Below are 23,739 nucleotides of genomic sequence, written 5' to 3'. Positions count from 1 at the left end.
AACCCGCAGATATATTTTTGATCTGCGGGTTTTACTGCGATTTTGACCTCACAATGGAGGTCTATGGGTGCAGAACCGCTGCGGTTCAGGAAAAAGAAGTGACATGCTCCTTCTTTTTTGCCGCAGCTATTCTGCGCGGCTTTTTAAACGAATTTACGGACCATGTGCACAGCAGTGACTGTTTTCCATAGGGTTACATTGTTATGTACCCTGCATGGAAAACTGCTGCGGAACCGCAGCGGCAATACCGCTGCGGTTCCGCAGTAAAAAACGCACTGTGTGAACATGGCCTTACAACAGTTGCCTAAATAATGAACAAAAAATATCATTCTCATATTATGCCGACATTTATTGGTCAAATAACAGGTTATTACACAGAGCACTATACAATGCCTAAATATAATTGTTATAGAATTAGTGTCAGTATTTTCTAATGGTCACACTCTTCAAGTGCTAAGCCATCTGTGGTGCCCCTTCAGCTCACTGTGCTGTGTGCAACAGATTCCTAAGAGCAAAGGCTATGTACACTTTCTCACTGCATTTTTTGTCTTGTTTATTTGCAAAAGTTAAGCAACTATCTATATACTCTTTATTAAAAAAAAATGCTCTACCATTTTACTGCTGTAGAGTGTCTGGAAATCCTTTATCTAGCTGACTGCTCTGCAAAAATGTTACAAATCCTGATCCTGGTTCTGACATGTCTTTGCTCTCCCTTCCCGTTTTTCTTTGCTAAAGATCACAACCGGGAGGGTGCAGGGGTTGTACGCAGAACTAAAGTGGATAAGGGATAAAGTATGCACAGTCTCAAGGAGGGCAGAAAAAACAGGCTATAGAAAAGGAGAAGAGCACATGAAGAGGAAATAGGTGCGGGATTTAAGCGGCAACCTGGATACACACAGACCTCACATACAGCCTATAATACAAGGAGAGACAACTCCACAAGACAAAAATCTGAAACTAGTATCAGGCTGCAAACTGTATATCAAGAATCTGAAGTATAAGCATTATTATTGAATAAGACTAACCACTAATAGATGCAAAAGTCCATTTTTTTCTGTCAAAAGGTGTTCAGGTGTCTCATTTACATTTAACGATAGTGATATGGTAGAGTTGCACTACTATTTGATTAAAAAACAGAAAGCAAAAATTGAGGTAAGTAGCGTTGTGCGTTTAAAGAACTGGTTCCTGATTTGGCTACTATAGAATATAAGGTGAGCGCATTGAACAAAAATGCTTGATTTACAAGCAAATCAATAAGCAAAAGATTCATGGATGATGGAAAAAAAAAACTTAAATTATTAAGGAAGCCTCAAAAAGAATCAATATTTACCCTCCAGCATTTTCCTCAGCTGTTTTTCTTTTTTCGCAATCTCCGTCAGGAAAAGCTTGGAGTTTAGATGTCCAATTTTCGGCGGTGGAAGGCTTCCTCCAGTGCAGGTCTGAGTCCTGTTATTACAGAACACCGTGTGTCCATTATATGAATGCTTTATGGTACGTTCACGCTATTTCCACATTTACTGCTACATAAATTAGATTTACAGGAATGTCTCATCTGCTGCCTACCCTCAGTGCATAGCACAGAGGGCTCCATGCTGACACAATGCGCTGCCCTGTGGTGTTCAGTTATGGAGAACTGTAATAATAGTAATGCTCCTATGGGCAACATCATTGATTTTCTTTGCATTACTGTCCCATCCTGTCAAAACTGAGACTAGACTAATCCACAGTAAGTGATAAGCAGAGTGAAGTAGGTTTTCCCAAAGCACAGTGTCTCTGCTTCTGCTGTTGTTTGGCTGAGGCGGTGATAACATGTCGACATCACTGCAGCCAATCACTGACCTCAGTGGATTGCGCCGTCTAGTTCAGAAGTGCCGCTGATCTCAGTGACTAGCTGCAGCGATGTAAATGTGTCATCACCGCTGCAGCCCAACAGAAACCAATTGGTCATATGAATGAAACCTAAAAGGCTTTTATGACCTGCGAGATTAGTTGTAGCTCACTTATAACAGCCTGAGAGTTCACAAAGATAAAGCCATAATTCTTGGAAAAAGAAAAAGGGTCCTATGTCTTATAAAACTGAGATCCAAACTAAATGCCCCCATACACATTGGACAAAAAAGGCCAACCCAAGCTTGTTTGTCTGCAGAAAAAAACATCTCAGACTGAATCGGCTGTGTCTGATTATTTCAGCCGATGATGCAACCAGTTCTTATCATCGGAACCCCAAAATTGGTTTGTTTCACCGATCCAGACAACGATTATTCGTTCTGGTTCAACTCAGCCATTTCACATTAGTTTTGTATATGTATGGTGGCCTTAAGTCTCTCGATTCCTCCTTACCCATGAACGCTCATCCATATCTTCTCTATCCTTTGGCGCCAACAGTAATAAAAGAAAGGAGCATTCGAATTATAGCTGCCAATCTTTCCCCAACACTGACCATTGAAAGGAGTCAGGAGTCTCCCATGCGTAGATGGCGGCCTGATATCAGTGGCCAACTTTAACATAAAGGGGGCTTAAGCTGCTGTGTATTCTTGGTGGCTAGACCTTGCAAAAGATCAAATCTGAAGATATTTTTCAATTATTATATTTTTCAGTTTTGGCACCATACGAATCTTTCAAATCTTACAAATAAAATACATATATGTATATAAAGTCCACTAAACAATGATTGTAGCTGCACAAGTCTTTAGCCAGGATTACAGGAGCACAGACATTGCCAATGAAAGTCACTCTCCGATCCGCCAACCCTCCCTTTTTGTCCTTAATCTCCCAGACTAAACAAACCACTATACCTAGGAGACGACCGGTAAACAACATATGCAGCATAAACCGGCACTGCCTGAAATTTTAATCTTACCTGTCCATCAGGATTTTCACAGACTTTGTATTCTAGGGAAAAAAAGAAAATGAGGTTAGTGAGGTTATAGCGGAGGTATTGTGTGGCCTAATTCCCGGGACTATTGTCTCTCCAGCTATATCGGTCATAAAACACTAATGAAAAATTGTATTATTTCTTCAATCCTAGATCATCCACATCATCAATAGAAGCAAATATTTGAGCAATTTCAATCTACCGTTGACAGGATTTGGGATGTGTGTATGATGCCCAAAGGCTGGTTCTGTCGGGAGCCTAGAAGACAAAGCTATGCCTCCTCTTACGTAGATAAGAGCAGCCGGCGGCATGGACCCGGGTGCAGTCTGTGCCGCGATTTGGAGGCAATGCAATGTATTTATAATGATTATTGTGCATGCTTATACACTACAGGTATTAGCTATATGCATATAGGGGCATTACTGTCCAGGGTTAAAAATAAATGTCCGCCTTCTTTAAACACCACTTCTTTCACACACTCTACATGCACTTAATAGCCCTCTTTGTCCGTACACATATTGGTTGGTGACCGGGTCATGCAGCATTACGTGAATACCTTATTTATTATATTGATGGCCAGACCGTACAATGAAAGCAATTGTTACCATCCACTTTTCGTGTCTCCCTTATTTCCTCATAGACTGTAAGCTTGGGACCTCTTTAAGGCTTACTTTAAGGCTTACTTATTGCTTTTCGCACCTCTTTAGCTAATACAAAATGATAATAGCATATAATGACTATTCTTTAGTTCGCTCATTATAAATAAAATAATCTTCCAGATTAAAATAAAAAAAAATCTACATAAACTACAAAAAAATGGAAAAAAAATGAATTACGGCCAAAATGAATAAAAATGTTAATAATACATTAAGTTACTCTGTTAAATTACTGTTAATAAAAGGTATTATTGTTATTAAATTCTCAGGGGAAAAAAAAAAGTAGCAGTTACGGTTTTGCTTTAATGAGTACTTTGCTAAGTCATTAATGGGCATTAAGGAGCTGCTGGCATGTACAATGTGTTCCTGTAATATGGCTTCCGAACAACAAATATTGTACAGGGTGCCGCTGCCAGGGTAAAAATTACATAAACCAAGGGCACTGCAGAAAGGGAAAGGCCCATGAGTGCCACACCAAAAGGTATAAATGGGTCTCTAATGGTGTTAGGAGGTTATGTCAATAACGTAATATTTGTATAATGGAAGCTTATATAACTCTCAGGCTGAAAACACATGCAGACCTAGTTCTACTTTCACACAGCTGCTGTTTGATACAGTGTAACAGCCTACTAAAAGCTATTAGCATGGGGACCTGAGCAAGAAAAAGGCAGCGGTCATAGGTTTCCTGTCTGTAAATCTCAGATGGGGTAATCAATCATTAAAAATCTAAAGAAATTATTTATATTTAATGTCAGCAAGCGGAAATTAAAAAAAGAACACCGTCCACAAATTACAAAGGAGTAGAACTTGCAACCTATACAATAATTAAACATTATTTACAAAAAACTAACATCCATAATACTAGTACTGCGGGTGATTACAATGGGCTGCTACGCCCAGTGTATACCGTATATACTCGAGTATAAGCCGACCCGAGTATAAGCCGACCCCCCTAATATTGCCACAAAAAACTGGGAAAACTTAATGACTCGAGTATAAGCCTAGGGTGGAAATGCAGCAGCTACCGGTAAATGTCAAAAGTAAAAATAGATACCAATAAAAGTAAAATTAATTGAGACATCAGTAGGTTAAGTGTTTTTGAATATCCATATTGAATCAGGAGCCCCATAAAGTTTATGATGGGCCCCATAAGATGCTCCATATTAAAATATGCCCCATATAATCCTGCATAAAGGTTAATAATGGTCCCATAAGATGCTCCATAGACACATTTGCCCAATATAATGCTGCACAAATGCTGATTATGACCCCATAAGATGCTCCATAATGATATTTGCCCCATATAGTGCTGCACAAATCTTGATTATGGCCCTATAAGATGCCCCATAAAGACACTTGCCCTATATAATGCTGCACAAACGTTATGGCCCCATATAGTGCTGCACAAACGTTATGGCCCCACAGATGCTCCATACAAACACTTGCCCCATATAATGCTGCACAAACGTTATGGCCCCATATAGTGCTGCACAAACGTTATGGCCCCATAGATGCTCCATACAGACACTTGCCCCATTTGTTGTTGCTGCGATAAAAAAAATAAATCACATATTCACCTCTCCATCGCTCAGGCCCCCGGCACTTTCAATAGTCACCTGCTCCTTGTTCCGCCGCCACTCCATCTTCAGCGTCTTCGGCACTGACGTTCAGGCAGAGGGCGCGCACTAACCACGTCACTGTGCCCTCTGACCTGAGCGTCACTGCTGAAGACAGAGCAGTGCCAGGAACGGGGAGCAGGTGAATATCGCATAGTGCAGCGCTCCCCGTTATACTCACCTGCTCCTGGTGCGGTCCCTGCAATCCCTGCTTCCCCGACGCCGCAGCTTCATCCTGTACTGAGCGGTCACCGTTAGCGCTCATTACAGTAATGAATATACGGCTCCACCTCTATGGGAGGTGGAGCCGCATATTCATTACTGTAATGAGCGGTACCATGTGACTGCTCAGTACAGGAAGAATCTGGTCAGCGCCGGGGAAGTCAGGGACCTGCAGGGACTGCGCCAGGAGTAGGTGAGTATAATTAGACAGCCCCCGCTCCCCCTCCCCTGCCGACCCCTGGGTATGACTCGAGTATAAGCCGAGAGGGGGACTTTCAGCCCAAAAAAGTGGGCTGAAAATCTCAGCTTATACTCGAGTATATATGGTATTTGCAGATTAGGGGTGGTTGGGTCTCACTCTGTAAACCAAAATATGTTTGGCTGCAAAAGCTGATTGGTGATGGATGCAGCTCTTAGTGAATCCAGGGTCAGTAAAAATGATCCAACACGGCATAAAGAAAGAAGAAAACCCTTCTAAAAACATGCCGAAGGACATTTATTAAGTCAGGCATGCTTTAATACTTGCTGGCGTATGATGCTTCTGATTTATTAAGAGTCACACACTTTCTGGTGTAAACCATAGTAAATGTGACTTTTTAAAAAAAAAGCTGGCGAGTGGTGGAAAAAGTTTCAAATTATGAAGTACATATGCCGCGCATCTTTTGTTGCATCGGTTTCTAGCATAAATGCATAAATATCCCCTATTGTTATAGAGGGGCACTTTCCAAATAGTGATTGACTCCCACTGTGCCTAAAGGCCAGGGTCCAGAGATTAGGATGTAGACCAGTGGTCCCCAACTCCAGGCCTCGAGGGCCGCCAACAGTGCAGGTTTTCAGGATTTCCTTAGTATTGCATCGTGGTAATGTGATCATCTGCACAGGTGATGATTCCAACCCCTGTGCAATACTAAGGAAATCCTGAAAACCTGCACTGTTGGCGGCCCTCGAGGCCTGGAGTTGGGGACCACTGATGTAGACCTTCACATACACTACATACAAAAGACCACCCACTTATGTCAGGCTTGTAAAGTATAAGGTAGGCCTCATGCAGATGTCTGATATTTTCTTATAAGTACAAAACAAGGAAGAATTTTCATTGGTGTGGTGGACCAGATTTTCATCCCTTTTTGATAGATGCGTCAGTTTTTCTTGTATGCAAAAAAACAATTAGGGAGGTTTCCCAAGTTTCTTTTCGCAAACATGAAAAACGAACAGTGCTAGGATGCAACTAGGATGCCACCTTGTGCTGTCCAAGAGTTTCACGGACCTATGGACTTGTATTTGTGAGTTTGATGAGTGACTTGGATCAAAAATTAACAAGTTTAATTTCTCATTTTTTTGTTGTTTATTGGGTTGGAAGTGGGGGACATTCTCGGCCCAGCGCTCCTCTGTTTTCCATGAGAAGTCTAATACGTCGGCCGGTGGCATATCTCAAGGAGAACAACGCGATCAACATTTCTCCCAACCCTACACACATTAGATCGTCAGCCATACCGTTAATTTCGGCGGGTACAGCTGACATTAGTCTAATATGTAAGGAAGCGCTTACTGCCTTTAGCATATGGCATTGATAAGGGTCCGGATCCAAATTTCTGGACTCCAGCAGCAGCATCCCTAACTGGCAAAGATCGGTAAAGATCATCACCCTGACATGATCCCCCTTGACATCTATAATTGACGTGCCACTCACCTTCATGAAGTTAATGTCCTCTGTTTTGTCGAACATGACCTGCACAGAGCTCAGGAGCTTTTTGGCCTCTTGCATACGTTCGTTCAGCTGCAGAACCTGGGCTGCATTCTCATTGCAGAACTTGGCCTGAGCCTTATCCAAAATATCCATTGTTTTCCTCATGTCTTCATCCAGAATCTGGTGCAGTCTCTCGTACTGCTGCCGAACCTCATCTTTCAGCTGGTTTACCTTCTCCTGAGAAATTGAAGACCGGATACAACAGTGAGAGATGTCATCATGGGAACATTTTTTTTCAATTAGGCTAAAGTTAGATGTTGACTACAACAGCGCATTATTTGATGACTATGAAAAAATCACTAAAATGTGTAATTATGCTCATGGTGCGCTATTACAGCAACTTCACCGCATTTTTATTGGGAGGCCAGAATATAACTACTGATAGGTTGGATGGTACGCCCCAGGTCTCAATATAAAAGATAGTTCTGAGAATGTTTATTGTGACTAATGTACACGTGGACTTTAAGTCTATAAAAGCCCCAGTAGCTAGTGTGAAAATTGTAAAGTTTCTAAATTTAATTTTTTAATAAAGATTCTAATATAGTGGGGAAAAAACATGACCAACACTTGCAAAAAAAAAAAAAAGGCATTTAACACAAATATCTGACTTAAACAATATGTTACTTATGAATGACACACTCCCTTTGAAAGATCATTCGCATCTTAGCACGTTATCACATAACCAGAGGAGCGGTGAGAACTTGCTGATCGCTGAGGGTCCCCAACACTAAAACTCCCACCGAGGACTTTGAAGTTCATCCTTCAGGTCTGAGCTTGCCCCGACCCATTCATTGTCTATTAGACTGCCAGAGAGCACAGCACTTGTCTATCTCATGCAGTCCCATAGAGGAAAGTCAGGGTGGGTTGAGCTGTTGGTTTATAGATTTTATTTTTTGTTGTTTTTGCATGAAAAGTTTTGCAAATAAAAATTTGATTAAAAAAGACATTTTATTGGGGAGACATTTGAGTATAGAAGACTCTTTTTATTCATCAGACTTATAGTATAATACTGTACACTGTGCCGAACAAGGTATGTTAATAAGTTGGCATTAAAATCCAACATGGGTATTTTCCACAGCAAAAATACAAGATTGATCTGTACAAGGTTTAGCCCCACTGGTATTGAATGTGGGCGGCTAATACTTGCTTTTCTGTGCTGAAATTGTGGAGAGAAGTAGCATGCTACTGACTTCAGCAGCCAATTTTTTTCTGCAATGTGGAGAAAAATCTCCACTGAAATTTTCCATAGGATGTGAATTAGGGTGGCAGAAACCCCACTGACATGCACTCAATGTACAGGGTGGGCCATGTATATGGATACACCTAAATAAAATGGGAATGGTTGGTGATATCAACTTCCTTGTTTGTGGCACACTAGTATATGGGAGAGGGAAAACTTTTCAAGATGGGTGGTGACCATGGAGGCCATTTTGAAGTCGGCCATTTTGGATGTATCTTTATTAATGGCCCACCCAGGAGTATCCATATAAATGGCCCACCCTGTAGATTGTCACTGTATCAGAATCTTGTCTTAATTTGACTCAGAAACTGTTTTATATACCTTGTACCACATTCAATATGCGTTTTAAACAAACCGGAAGTATGGATTACTGAAAAGTGAGTATAGAAAAAGTTGTAGTCTAAACTGCAATCCCGTGCTCCATAATTGAATCTGAAATTTAAAGTACCAAAGAAGGACAACTATTAGATGATAAACTTAGACTACGGTCTGAAAATGCACCAAATTTAGCAACAACATGAACCACTTTGATAAATTTAGCGCATTTTCAGACTGTCCAGTCTAAGTTTATACTGTCTAAAAAATAATTTAAAGCACTAATGTAGCAGTTTTTTTTTTTATTTCAGTCCTGGAGTGGTGCCATTAATCTAAGTTCTACTGTGACTCCTGGATCGCCCAACAAGCATTAGAGTGATCGGGCAGCTCACAACCTGCAGAAGAGCAACCGGAGTGGTGCCGATAACAGATGAAGATGGCGACTGGTAACTATGTTACTAGATGCAGAAAATGTAGATTAGTGGCACCCTCCAGCGGTAAAATAAAAAAATACTGGAGTGGTGCTATAAGTAAGTCAGTATTGGTGTGTGTGTGAACAAACCATAAGGCACCCACATGGCGGAGTTGCATTCATAGAGTCTCCAATTCCCAGCAGCTCCAGCACATTGCCGTTGTCTCCTTATAGTGCCTCGTAGACAATCATTGCTTCTAGGGGAGGATGCCTCTGTATTATAGCCAGTAGGGATCATACAAAATGTAACAGAAAAAAAACATCTCTATATGACCCTATACAAAAGTGCAGACCTACTGAAAACAGGTCAAAAAGATATAAAATCTAAAATTCACCTAATAATTAGAATTATTTCCAGGATTTTTTTATTTAATGCATTTGAGTAGCCCACTGTAGTAGCCCTGTTTAGCACCTTCCAGCCCCCATCGGAAGACACTATAAATCTTAAAATACAGAATGGGAACATGTCATATGCTGATAATAAGTAACCATGTCCACATTTGAACCAATCTACCAGCAAAGAATGACTGTTCAAACAAAGTTTAGGTGCTCGGAGCACCCTTGGCGTGGCCAAACATCCATCTGTCACTACCCTTCTCTGGCTCTACAAAGCCTGAGCTGTCAATCAAAGGAAGGTGGTAGGAGTAGAGATTGAGGGAAAACAAGCAGATGGGAAGGTGCACTTAAATGTGTGGCCACGCCAAGGGTACACTGAGCTTGGTTTGAACAGTCATTCTGTCCTGAAAGAGTCCCTTTACAACAAGTCATCCTATAGTCTAGGAATGGACATTTTTTGTCACTGATGAATTTGAGGGTAGCCTATAAATTGCATCTTGCTGGACTATAAGTTCAGCTGCTCATCAGACACTGCAAATACTTTCCAGTATTAACGCCAATGATTCCAATCACCTCAGTGAGCCAGTGACAGCTTAAATTAATTGCCTTTCCCCAATTCGCATTCATTTAAATAGTAAATTTGCTGATGCCCCATTTCTGTTCCGGGAGATAATAGTCTGCTGCTCTAAACTGCTGTCAAATTACAAATGATAATGAAGGATGATGATCTAAACAATGAAAATAATAAGGAGACTGCTCAAATAAAAGAGGGAATTAAAGGATAATTTATAATAAGAAATGTAGGCTTTAAGATTTTTTTTGTGAATATCGGTGTGGTTTGAGAAGTCTGGTCTGGGGTCAAGGAAAGCAATGCCTAGACATACTGAATTCATCAAGCACAGTTTAATTTTGTACTATATATATATATATATATATATATATATATAAAATAATAAAAAGGAGAAGCCACTGCAGCATAGAAAAAAGCAATATAAGAAATGCAGGATCAAGAAGGCCAAGGTGCGACCCTTTCTGCTCCAAATGAACAGACCCCATTAGATAACTATTAGATTATGAGCAGTTACATGGAAGCATTCATGATCCTACATGAAGAATTTCCAACAAATCAGAATATAATCCATGCTATTCACTTGGAAGTGAAAAGTTTTATGATTACCACACCCAAGCAGGATTAATGAGTCTGGATTCAATAACAAGGATTATATGGGATTATAAAAACAACTGAGCAAATCACAATTTCCATAGATTTTTATTAGCGTCTGTTAAAGATGAGCAAATCGATTTGATACTAATCTTATTTCTGCCTGCCAAATTTAGGTGATCCATGTGTATAGAACAGCCTTTAAAAGCCAGTATAAAAGCCAAAGCAGGGAATGCAGCGCAGCTAACATTTTTGAGTGAATCTGTTTAGTGATAGAAATAGAGAGAGAAAGACTAAAATCTCTGAGTATACTGTAAAATTAGTGTATGAGACAAATTAGTTACCATCTGTTTGACATTACTAATGCTATGTTTGCATTAAAGAGCTTTGAAATGGGTTGGATACAGCCCTAGGAGACCTCAGAGCATGGCGGACATAACATCGCTGCAAGCTGTGCAGCTACACAGGGGCCCAAGAGGGTAGGGGGCCCATTTTTACCTACAAAGCAGGTAGAGTTGTGCATGATTAGCTATTGGACTACATAGGGCCCACATACTGTTTTTAAGAAATCTCGATCTGCTGAACGACCTTGGTAAAATAGCCTTAAAATAATGTGAGCTTTTAGGCGTCATTTGAATAGTAGGAATTTGGAAGATCTTAGTGCTGTGAAGCCATGTTGCCAAAACCAAGATGTCATTTTGTAAACAGGGAAAATATTTTAATAATTTATTTTATTAATAATCAAAAATATTTGTTGAAAACAAGGCTCCCATACACGTTCGTTTAACGTTGGCTGAACTCCCAAATATTAACGGGTTCCAGTCTAATGTACAGTATATGGGACTACCTGAGAGATGTTGTCGAAGGATTTAAGGATCTTGGGATGTCTGATTTCAGACTTCCCTATTCTTTTGTTCTCTAAGAGATAAGCAGCCGCCAAAGATGTCTGGCAGCTGCTCTCTCAGATAAAGTAGGAGCACTCGGCAAAAAGAATGCTCCGGGGTATGGGAACATCGGGTAATATAGGTGGATCCATCTAAAGTGTATGATAAACCTGACAGGTTTTGGAGGCTGTAGTCAAGTTTTGCACCTCCACAGTATGTTTGCGTTATGACCAAGGCTCAATCAGAATTGTACTCACCTCCACTAATCTCTTGTCTGATTCCAGTTTGTACAGCTGATCCTCTATATCCTGTTCCCGCTCCTCCAGGCGATCTTGCTGTTTCATGAGCATTTTCTGCAAATCAAATATTACAAACTTTAATAAAATAAGGGAAGACACTTTCGTCAAATATTTGAGTCCAAAGCAGAGAATTAACATACAAAAGCATACAACAGTTTTACCTTATAAAAGTATCACTAGATTAGCTCATGTTTGCTATAGCTGTGGCTTACAAGAACTGATGCCCAACCATGTGAGTCACAACGTGGCACGTTAAATATGGGGGCAGACTTGAGGAGTCGTTAAGCCACAAGCTGATGGAAAGGTTCCATGTATGAGAAAAGGGGTGTGAAATTACGAGGTGGTTACTTCATTCACTATTACCAGAAAAGGATCTTATGACTGCTTACCCAACTGATGGAAAAACTAAACAATTATCCCTTTCTTTACTCTGAAGCAAGATTTAGAAAGTAGCTAAAACAGCAATTATGGACCCATTGTTATACTACACAGGCTTTATAGAAAGGCACAGTCCCTACTTTTTCTCCATTTTGAGGTTCCTTCTGCTGCATTCAGTACAGTGCCTGATCTATGACTGCCCAAGACTAAATAAAGGCCCCTTCACATTAAGCGACGCTGCAGCGATACCGACAACGATCCGGATCGCTGCAGCGTCGCTGTTTGGTCGCTGGAGAGCTGTCACACAGACCGCTCTCCAGCGACCAACGATGCCGGTAACCAGGGTAAACATCGGGTAACTAAGCGCAGGGCCGCGCTTAGTAACCCGATGTTTACCCTGGTTACCATGCTAGAAGTAAAAAAAAACAAACACTACATACTTACCTACAGCCGTCTGTCCTCCAGCGGTGCGCTCTGCTTCTCTGCTCTCCTCCTGTACTGTCTGTGAGCCGGAAAGCAGAGCGGTGACGTCACCGCTCTGCTTTCCGGCTCACAGACAGTACAGGAGGAGAGCAGAGCACAGCGCCGGAGGACAGACAGCGGTAGGTAAGTATCTAGTGTTTGTTTTTTTTTTACTTTTAGCATGGTAACCAGGGTAAACATCGGGTTACTAAGCGCGGCCCTGCGCTTAGTTACCCGATGTTTACCCTGGTTACCAGTGAAGACATCGCTGGATCGGTGTCACACACGCCGATCCAGCGATGTCTCCAGGGAGTCCAGCGACGAAATAAAGTTCTGGACTTTATTCAGCGACCAACGATCTCCCAGCAGGGGCCTGATCGTTGGTCGCTGTCACACAGAACGATTTCATTAACGATATCGTTGCTACGTCACAAATAGCAACGATATCGTTAACAATATCGTTATGTGTGAAGGTACCTTAAGCCTATTTCACAAGTGGGGACCCATAAAAAACCTAACAAACATTCATGTAAGTTCTTAAAAGGAACATTTAATCAGAAAATGACTTAATGTTTAAATCAAGCTTTAAGGTACCGTCACACTTAGCGACGCTGCAGCGATACCGACAACGATCCGGATCGCTGCAGCGTCGCTGTTTGGTCGCTGGAGAGCTGTCACACAGACAGCTCTCCAGCGACCAACGATCCCGAGGTCCCCGGTAACCAGGGTAAACATCGGGTAACAAAGCGCAGGGCCGCGCTTAGTAACCCGCTGTTTACCCTGGTTACCAGCGTAAAAAAACAAACAGTACATACTTACATTCAGCTGTTTGTCCCTTGCCGTCTGGTTCCTGCACTGACTGCTGGCCGTAAAGTGAAAGTGAAAGCACAGCACAGCGGTGAGTCACACAGCGGTGACTCACCGCTGTGGCTGTGCTCTGCTTTCACTTTACGGCCAGCAGTCAGTGCAGGAACCAGACGGCAAGGGACAGACAGCTGAATGTAAGTATGTACTGTTTGTTTTTTTTACGCTGGTAACCAGGGTAAACAGCGGGTTACTAAGCGCGGCCCTGCGCTTAGTTACCCGATGTTTACCCTGGTTACCAGTGAAGACATCGCTGAATCGGTGTCACACACGCCGATTCAGCGATGTCTACGGGGAGTCCAGCGACGAAATAAAGTTCTGGACTTTCTTCCCCGACCAGCGATCTCCCAGCAGGGGCCTGATCGCTGCTGCCTGTCACACTGGACGATATCGCTAGCGAGGACGCTGCAACGTCACGGATCGCTAGCGATATCGTCTAGTGTGACAGTACCTTTAGTGTTACATGAATTAAAAAAAAAAAAAATAGCAAATATTTTTTCCTATCACGATCGTTACTTTAAAAAAAAATGTGAAAAATTTGCAATTTTGTACTGCTACAGGGTTATTTTATACTCATACTTTCTGTCCTTTCAGGAAAAGATTTGAATGTGCTTATCATCAGAGACTGGATTACTATGACAGAGGACTCTGCTATACGCAGTAGATAGGACGGGATCCACCAATCATGATAGGTGATGTCAAAGCTCCACGTTTTCCCACTGCCTTCACAATGACCTTTGCACATGCTCATCAGATGCTTTAGCGCGAATGATAAGGTCTGAGTCAGTCTGTTGTTGCTAACGCACAAGTGAATTTCCTGAAAGAACAGGACTTATAAATTTAGAACAGGAAATACAAATCTAGAATAGCCCCAGTAGCTAGTGTGAAAACGGAAAGATTTCTATCGTTTTTATTTTATATTCTAATTTTGAATATTTAAAAAAAACACATTTACCGTAACACAAAAACTTGATTTAAAAAAGGTTAATTTCTGATGGCATATTCCTTTTTTTAAGATATAACTGTAGAAAAAGAAATGGATGGCACATACAAAAAACATACATTGATCTAATACCGCTAGGCAAAAATGTAGAAGCACTGAAATTAGACTGCACTGTACAAAAGTAATGACACTGTCCTTGCTCTTGTGGACATCAGATTAGTTAGCCTCCATATGGTTAAAGGTCTCCATATGCATTAGACCAAAGTCAGCCGAAACCACCAATATCGGAAGATCAGCCAAGAGTCTAATGTGTATGGGGGCATCCTAACTCTTCCGCGACATCATCCAATGGCCATTGCTTTTGTTCTCTTTGAAGGAGTCTGGTAACATCTCTATCATTAAGGATTCAGGAGGGCTACGCTGATTTGAGCACTTTTGTATATTGGGGCGAGTGGAGAAGATAGTTGTCAACCTACCGCTTACTCAGCCAAAAGCCGTCTGGCCTTCAAATTAAAACGTGTATTGGTCAACTCATACAACAACTGTATCCCCTGAATTGTTGGAAAAATAGGTAGATGATGCCATATGGTATTTCTCTATAATTTGTGCAGAAAATTTTATCACCAGAATTGGATTTTAATACATCCATATTAAACAAGATATGAATCCATGATCCCAATGTAACCCAATAATCCTTCATAGAAAGAAAATAACCATCCTTATACCATGGATTGTAATAATACAACGAGACAAAACAATAAAAATCTCAGAAAAAAAAAAGAGTAGTGTCAAGACGAACCATTTGGGCACCATTGTTTGAGTATCTGAAAAATGTAATTTTCTATTTACGATAAATATTTGTGTTTACATAGACATTAATATCAGTATTATGATGGAAATGATTTTATATAAACACAAATTCTTTATTTTATTTTTTTTTATCTCGTATAAAATTGGGTCTAAGTCATGACCGGTCACAAAAAAAAAGCAGTCATGATCATGGTTCAGCATCGACTTCAGCTGGAGCCAAAGTCTGTCACATCACAATGCCCACGACTGATTCTGAGGAGGATCTGTAATAATATTCTCAGGGTCAACATTTCAGGTCACTTCAACCTACATACCGGATGTTACTCCCTTGAAGACACAGGAAAACTTGACTAACTTCAATAGAATTAGGGGAGTAGGACAGTACAAAGAGGAGGAATTAGAGAAAATGTGTAATCAAATACCAGCTTTGAGCCCTTTGTAATGGCAGTAAATGGTCCAGCGATAGTAAAGGAGTTATTAACACAAAATCAAAGTTATCACGAATAAAACTAATTTTGGTCAAATTATTCCAAGTATTCAATATGTCCGGTGTGCACCTTAATCCAAAATTTTACTAAAATAGTATATATTTAGAGAAATCTTAGCATATAAGCAAACCACGATGTCCGACTCTGTTGTTCTATCCTTTCAGGACATCACATTTCACCAGGGTCCTCCTTGGTCTGTTAAGTACATCTTTCAATCCAAAATTTAATCTAGAGACCGGGGTTAACACTTATGCACAATGAGAGGGAGCCCACAAACACACTAGATAAAACTCAAATAAAATGGGCTATTTTGACCGTACCACATGATTATTGGCTGGATCTTTGAAGCAAATGATCAGATAGTTTTCAGATAATGTTCAGCACTAGCTACATCATCAGCCCCCAAAAATCCAATAGTGGCCGATCCATTGGCCAAATATCGGTAGCATGTGATGTGTTTGGACCGTTGACAAATAATTGACTGATGAACACAGCTAACGGCTATGGTGGCCTTACGCCTTTTGAGTCATGATGGGTATTTTTTCCTCCCATGACAAATGTGATTGGATATGAAAAATAAAAAATTAAAAAAGAAAGTTCTGTAGATATTACATGAATGAAGCCTGAATGATCAACTGATGCCAATACTTGTAGATAACAAAGTTCACATCCCTGATTATAACAATGCAGATCTGATGTCGTCACTACATTATTCAGGGAAATCACGTATATTATAATGTAATTGCTGGAGATGTGGCGAATATTTATCACATTAGTGCACGAAGTGTACAAAGTTCTCAGTCTAAAGGTGCATTTACGCTCCACGATTATCAGGAACCAGCGTTCATTGGAATGCTATCGTCCCAATAACAGAGAGGTCTAAACTGGCTGCTGATGATCTATTTGGATTCCTTAAAAGAGCATTGTTCTCGACAGCATATCATCCTGTGTACACAGGACTTGTGCTGCCGAGAACAATGCGAGTTTATGAGTATAGAACGCGGTATTACTAATCTATGAGCGTAAATAGGCTATGAAATGACCACCGATCTGAAAACAGGTACCGTAGTTGATCGGAGGTTAAGTGCCGCACATCTGGCGGAGTGAATTCAAGAGCTAACATTTTCTTTTAAAACTTATTAGTTCAAGTGTTCTGGAGACAGTAACTAAGAATCAGACAAAACAATATACAATTAAGAAGCCACTCAGACCAGTTTCAAAGCCAGTATGACTAACTGTATTACAAACCCAGGATATATGTGATCCCATTACTTATTCAGAATAATTAGGGGCCAGCAGCAAGATTACGGGAGCACAGGCCACCTGGCTTCAGAGATTTCATTCACCCAGCAATAACATAATATTTCCTTAATTTTAATTATTACTTAGCATATTATGAAAATGTGCAGAATAAGAAATGATAAGCTGAGGGATTCTATGTTTTAGAATAAGTAGTCTTAGGGTTATTGGAAAAGTAAAGTAACCTTCAGGCATTAAAGTATCTACAGTATATTATTCAGCACATAACTGACTAATAATAAAACAGTGAATGCGTCCACCCACGAAATGCCCGGCATCATGCAATGCGAGCATTGTGTGTAGGAGGGGGATCACCAGAAATCAAATGCTATACCCAGCACTAAATCAGTAATAAGCCGATTAGGTGTGTGCGTTGTGGCATTTAAAATGTTCCTGAAATAACACTATCAATATGTTAGCACCTTGAAATGAAACCACCATCAGAGAATTATTGAGCAATTTATGTGCTGCTTAAAAATCTATAATTATATAGATCTATATCCAGTAAAATTCATTTATTCATTTATCATTTATTCTCTGTCTGATGAAAATAAATAATACTCACTTAGAATGTTAAAAGAACTAAAAACTAAAATGTTGAAACAAGTCCTGCTACCGACACTTTGAATTTCAATTTCTTCCTTTGTTTAGATCTTTGTTTTCTGCTTGTGAAAATCTGAAATATGTTCAGACACACACACACAACGCACCTTGGCTACCCTCACAGGGGCATCCTTCCCTGCCTTGGATGTCTTCAATGTTCCGACATCAGTAAGGGCGATTTGTTTACTCACCCTAGATCGGGCAAACGGTATCCCATTAAGGGTCATTTTTCCTGAGAGTCATCTTTTTTTTTCATCCACGTAAATAAAAAGCGGTGTCTTATAAAGGCCTGATGATACAGCAATACGTATCCACTATTTTGGTCTGTTTTTATAGTTATATCCCATTTACATCAGTTGTTTTTTTTTTTTGTTACATTTAATCTGTACGCCATGAAAGTTCCTGACTTACACACTATATATGTCCACATGACTCCATTGGTCAGATGAAGGCCTAAAGAGTAAACTTTTGGCCTTCCGCCATGCCAGTATTCCACCTTATGTCGCAAAGGAGAAGAGCAAGGAATAGAACAGAAAACTAAGCTACCGTATTTCATTTCAAGGAATAATGTTTAAAAAAATTGCCACGCTCAATGTGCTATGTTGTTTTCACAACTCCCATTAATCTCCATAACCCTATCTGATATGAGCAGCACTTGTAAGTTATTCCCATTGCTATTCCCGATGTAGCCAATGCCAAGATAAGAACAACTACTTGAAGGATGCCACTATGAGGCATCTCTCACAATCTCCATTTAAAGTATTTGCCAAATGGTGACAAAAAACTGAATGTGAACAGGGCCTGAGTTCTTCAGATATAGACAAGGGCTGAAATTCAGGGCTGTGGAGTCGGAGTCGTGGAGTTGGAGCCCATTTTGGTGGAGTCAGAGTCGGTGTCATGGAAATTGAGGAGTAGGAGGTTTGGCTTACCAACTCCACAGTCCTGACAGGGCTGTGGAGTCAAAGTTGGAGCCCATTTTGGTGGAGTCGGAGTCCATTTTGGTGGAGTCAGTGCCATGGAAAATGAGGAGTCAGAGTCGGAGGTTTGGCTTACTGACTCCACAGTCCTGGCAGGGCTGTGGAGTTGGAGTTGGAGCCCATTTTGGTGGAGTCGGAGCCATGGAGTCGGAGTCGGAGCCCACTTTGGTGGAGTCAGAGTCGGTGTCATGGAAATTGAGGAGTCGGAGGTTTGGCTTACCAACTCCACAGTCCTGACAGGGCTGTGGAGTCGAAGTTGGAGCCCATTTTGGTGGAGTCGGAGCCATGGAAATTGAGGAGTCAGAGTCGGAGGTTTGGCTTACCGACTCCACAGTCCTGACAGGGCTGTGGAGTCATGGAGTTGGAGCCCATTTTGGTGGAGTCGGGAGTTGGTGTTATGGAAATTGATGAGTCGGAGTTGGAGGTTTGGCTTACCAACTCCACAGCCCTGCTGATAATCTTATGAACGCCCATTCACTGATTCTCGTCCGGTCTACATGAATCAGAAAGGGGGTGTCAAGTAAAAATAAGTCATCATCTATCCTCAGGATTGGTAATAACTTACTGATGGGTGAGGGACTGACCACTGGTACCAAATGGCAGAAAGGGAAATATTTATTCCCAACTGGGAATTTTAATGTGTGTACCAGAGTAACAGATGGAGCAGCAGGTCAAATGCCTGATTTTTGCTCTATTCATTCTCTATGTGCTGGCAGAATAAGCTGAGTGCAGCGTTCGGCAGCCCCTTAGGGAATGAAGGCTCCATTCTAAAGGCGATAAAAGTTCCCCATTCTGCTTATCGATGAGGATCCCAGCGGTCGAATCCCCACTGACCCCCTGGGGCGTTTCAGAATAAAACACACTTTTAATAGCTACTGGGGATATGAAAGATATTTTAACGTTAATCTCATATTATTCTTAAAATCTTAAACATTAAATTCTCATTTCCTTCCAATGGCATTCAGAAAATAAGAATTTCACATGAGGAACGCCACGTTATTTTCTTCAATTAGTAGACTGGAAATTTTGTTGTCGCAGCAAAATATATCTTATTAAACGTGTATCTCTGTTTATAGCTGATACAAATATTAAAAACAAAGTGCACATAAAGGATTTTATTACCAGGACCCATTAACTTATAGATTCTAAAAACTAGAAATAAAGTAAGTTTCCGCAGTATTTGTGGTTAGCAGTGCCAAACAATTTCACGAGGATGACAGGAAACAAGTAGGCCGCATTTATCAAACCTGACACATAAAAAGATGCCTTGTTGGTGCACATGGCAACCAATCATCAGGGCTCGGCTTTCATCTCTTCAACTGCTCTGAAAAAATGAATGCTGCGGTGTGACAGGTTGCTATAGGCAACGAGTCCAGTCGACTGTTAGATCCAATAATTGAGGCCTTACTGTACCTCTGTGTGAATGTGGCAGAATAAATCCAGGCAATAAAGAACACACAGGGACATGGTGCTAAAATGGATGAAAATTCGCCTCAGACATCTTCTCTAAACCTTAGATAAAATATTTAAAACTCTATAATAAATAACTAAAGGGCTCCATAATTAGAGTACAGTCTGCCAATATTGGCAGGATCGGCTGGCCATCTAATGTGTGTTGGGGCCTATCGACTCTCCCCTGATAGATGATGGGGGGGGAGGGGGAGTTTGAAGTTTAATGTCCGACCCTTTGTTTTTTCAGGGTCGGGTAGTCTGGTAGTGAACTTCTCTGCTCCACACTTAGAAAACACATAAGTGCGTGGCTGAGCCAAACATTCAGGTGTGTTGTGGAGAGAACGTTTATAGCCGAAAAAGTGCTAGGCCATCAGCTATCTTCTGTGTATGGGGGCCTGAAAGGGGTTGTTGGGGCTATTTTACTTTTTTTCTCCTGGGGCTAAGAATTGACAGGCAGATGTTTGCTAACTAACTGCCAGTTCTGCCGAGTGCTGGCTCAGAGCGATCACGGATTGTTCCTGCACGCGATTCTGACTGCTTCACGTGAGCAGAGCAGCTCTTCCTCTTCCATGCTGCTCTGTTGACGGGGCGTGACTGCAGATGGCATGCTGATTGGCAGATGGCACCCTGCTGCGGGGAACTGGTTGTCAATCAGCATGACATCGGCAGTTGCGCCCCGTCAACAGAGCAACAGAGCGAGGCAGAAGAAAAGCAGCTGCTCTGTTGACGTGCCTGGAAGACAGCAGGAGCAATCTGTGACCAGCAGAGATCGGTGCTGGGAACCTGCCTGTAAGTTCTTAGTCTCATAAGAAAAAAATAAATAGTTCTAGATAACCCCTTTAAGTGTTAAAATAATTACCACCATATCCTTGGACTGAACCTGTAATAATAAATTACCTATCTGCTCACAACATGGATGATGTAACCTTTCTACTAAATAATAGTCTGCAACAACTAAAAAACAATAGTATTAAAATGACAAATACGGTATTTTGGGTGGTGTGCTAAGTCCACAATCGGTAATCGTAAGGACTATTTGATATGTATTCGAAGAGGTAGGGTTAAATAGACATTTTTATGGTTTTCCCCTATGGGTTACTGGACAGACCAAAAAGCCTTCCTCTGCATCTAATGTTATAGGTCAAACCTAGTCTCGATCACTGATGTCGCCATCCTGATCCCTAGGCTGCCCAAAAATAAGTAACAACTCCCACAATAAGAAAGGGTCTACCTGAAGTATTAAGGTGGAGCTGTCACCAGATTTCACAAAACAGACTGCAGCCATATTTTATTAAATAGACACATTAGACCCGGTGAAACCGGAGTACTTATTTTGAAAGCCAAAGTCAGAATGGCTGTACAATCAGGCAGGAAAAATTGCAAATAGGATTAGACAACCATTTTGACCAATACTTTCAAAAGGAGTACACCGGTCTCATCAGATCTAAAAGATTAATGTGTACAGTTAGAGGATCGTGCGGATGCCTCCCTATCATCCAGGAATGATCACGTAGACGCTGGATTATGGAGGTACACTCCCCGATTTTCTCTTAAAGGGATGCACCACCATACAGAGGTACCATACCACAGCACACAGCTGTGAAGTACGTGGCAGCAGGGACTAGGAGTTCCTTTCTACAGGCTCTAGGCGCACAGTTCTGCCATCTGCATGAGGCCTTCAGCTAAAAAGGTCAGCGGGGCAGGCGAAGGGAATTTTACATTTCTCTGGCAAGTTATTATTACTGGAATGCTCCTGCGGCAGTTCCCCAGTCCATTCTTTAGCGTGGCTCCGAGGTGGAGCCTCGATGTTTGCCTATAAGCCAGTTTACGATTTCATGCTTCACAGTATGAGTACGATTACTTCAAGGCACTAAACATTGGCTGATATATAGAAACAAATCCTCTTTTATAGAATGTGACATTTTTGTGCAGAAAGTCTAAACCCCCTCACAGAAATGGGCATTATATACTCATCAATTCATCAAATACTTTGTATAACAGCTCACTATTTCAATAAATAATTCAGCGGAATATCTGTGCATTAATATTCAATTGCATACTTAAGATACTATAGAATATTTAATAGAATCAATCACACACGCGGAATGTGCAATAGTCTCATAATAGAAAGTGACGCTTTATTACTTTTTGTCTAATAAAATATGAATTTATGTATTGGAAGGATGAGTAATGGGAAGTTAGAAGCCTCAGATAACAAGCGATGTAACGTGAAGGAACCCCGGCCAGATGTATATAACGGTGTTGTAAAATATTCAGCTTAATGGCTATCTGCACTGTGTTAATAGGATACACACATTGTAATTATTAGAAATAAATTACTAAGGGCACCACTAAATACAGATGGGATCATCCAAACACACACCATAGGCGAATCAGGTGATTGTATTACTATAGGGCTCATACTCATCCTTATTTGTGCCTTATCCGTAAGACAGCACGATACGTTTCTTCATTGCAGCCCAGGGTGGTATTGCGCCAGTGACTACGTCTGTACTTTTTTTCAGCACTTCTATAAGGCTAAGTTCACACTAGGTGTTTTTTTTTTAATTCTAATTTTCAGCTGCTTTTTACAGTACCAGCAAAGCTTATGAGATTTCAGAAATTTTATGCACACGCATTGTTTTTTTTTTGTCATCAGTGTTTTGTGCATTGCGTGTTTTTTTTTTCTTACATAGAGCATGTCACTTCTTTTACATGTCACTGCTTTCAGCGCTTTTCACTCATTGAATTGAATAGAAAAAAAAATACATGAAAAACCACGCCAAAAATACCACCAAAAATTCAGCAAAACCTGCATTTTTGCCGCAGCTTCTTTCCTTTTAAGCACTCAGGTTTTGCTGCAGAAAAAAAAAAGCAGAAAAAAAGCAGCAAAAAACGCCCAGTGTGAACTCTCCCTTATTATTATTTTACTATCTATTGTGTGTAGCTGTTTCTAACATTTCATTGCTGGGCATAGATTCACCCTGGTCATTGGAAGACTATCCAATAATTGTTTATTTCACTATTATTGGGCTATTGGTAGGGCTTGATAGTGATTATCTCTCCTCTATCAAGGATATTTGATTATAATGAAATATCCTTGATAGAGGAGAGATAAAAAAAAATGATAATCACTATCAAGCCCTACCAATACCCCAATAATAGTAGTATTGATATTAGTAATGATACTTAAACATTGCAATAATAAACCTATCCCGACATTACATAGTTTTCATTAAAGTTCTCTGTGGTCTTGATGGTATCTATTGATGCGCAGATGAGGTTAGGCCATTGCCTTTTTTCAGCACGCCATAATTAGAATGGCTCTTTAAATATTTTTAATTGTCTTTAAGCGTTCTTTTCATTGTTTAATAAAATGTATTAGGTGATCCCAATTGTCTATGCACACTACGTTTTGGTCTTTAATACATTGCAATTATTGTCACATATATGTGCTGAATCTTGCTTTATTTCTTCCAGTGTTTCATTTATTTTTTAATTTAATATCTAAGTTTAGGATTTCAGGTAACTACTCGCTTTCCTTCTGCATGACTAACATTTATGCACATAGCCACAAATATTAAAATGGCAACATGTCCTACAATAGTCTGCATTCATGTGAATGGGTGACAGCTGCGG

At 40.6% G+C, this 23,739-nt stretch overlaps 1 protein-coding gene across 2 annotated transcripts in view; it reads right to left on the bottom strand.

Moving 5' to 3' along the window:
* Positions 1 to 23,739, bottom strand: part of TRIM8 (tripartite motif containing 8) — an 83,881-nt gene that overhangs the window by 3,424 nt on the left and 56,718 nt on the right. For both annotated transcript variants that reach the window (XM_069753713.1, XM_069753714.1), the window contains exons 3-6: positions 11,783 to 11,878; positions 7,060 to 7,293; positions 2,861 to 2,892; positions 1,331 to 1,446 (exon numbers count right to left, since the gene is read on the bottom strand). In XM_069753713.1, coding sequence (XP_069609814.1) covers positions 1,331 to 1,446; positions 2,861 to 2,892; positions 7,060 to 7,293; positions 11,783 to 11,878 — 478 coding nt within the window. The remainder of the gene's footprint in view (positions 1 to 1,330; positions 1,447 to 2,860; positions 2,893 to 7,059; positions 7,294 to 11,782; positions 11,879 to 23,739) is intronic.

This window comes from Ranitomeya imitator, chromosome 2 (assembly GCF_032444005.1).
Source record: "Ranitomeya imitator isolate aRanImi1 chromosome 2, aRanImi1.pri, whole genome shotgun sequence".
Classification (NCBI taxonomy): Eukaryota; Metazoa; Chordata; class Amphibia; order Anura; family Dendrobatidae; genus Ranitomeya; species Ranitomeya imitator.
This window is presented reverse-complemented; position numbering and strand designations above follow the sequence as displayed.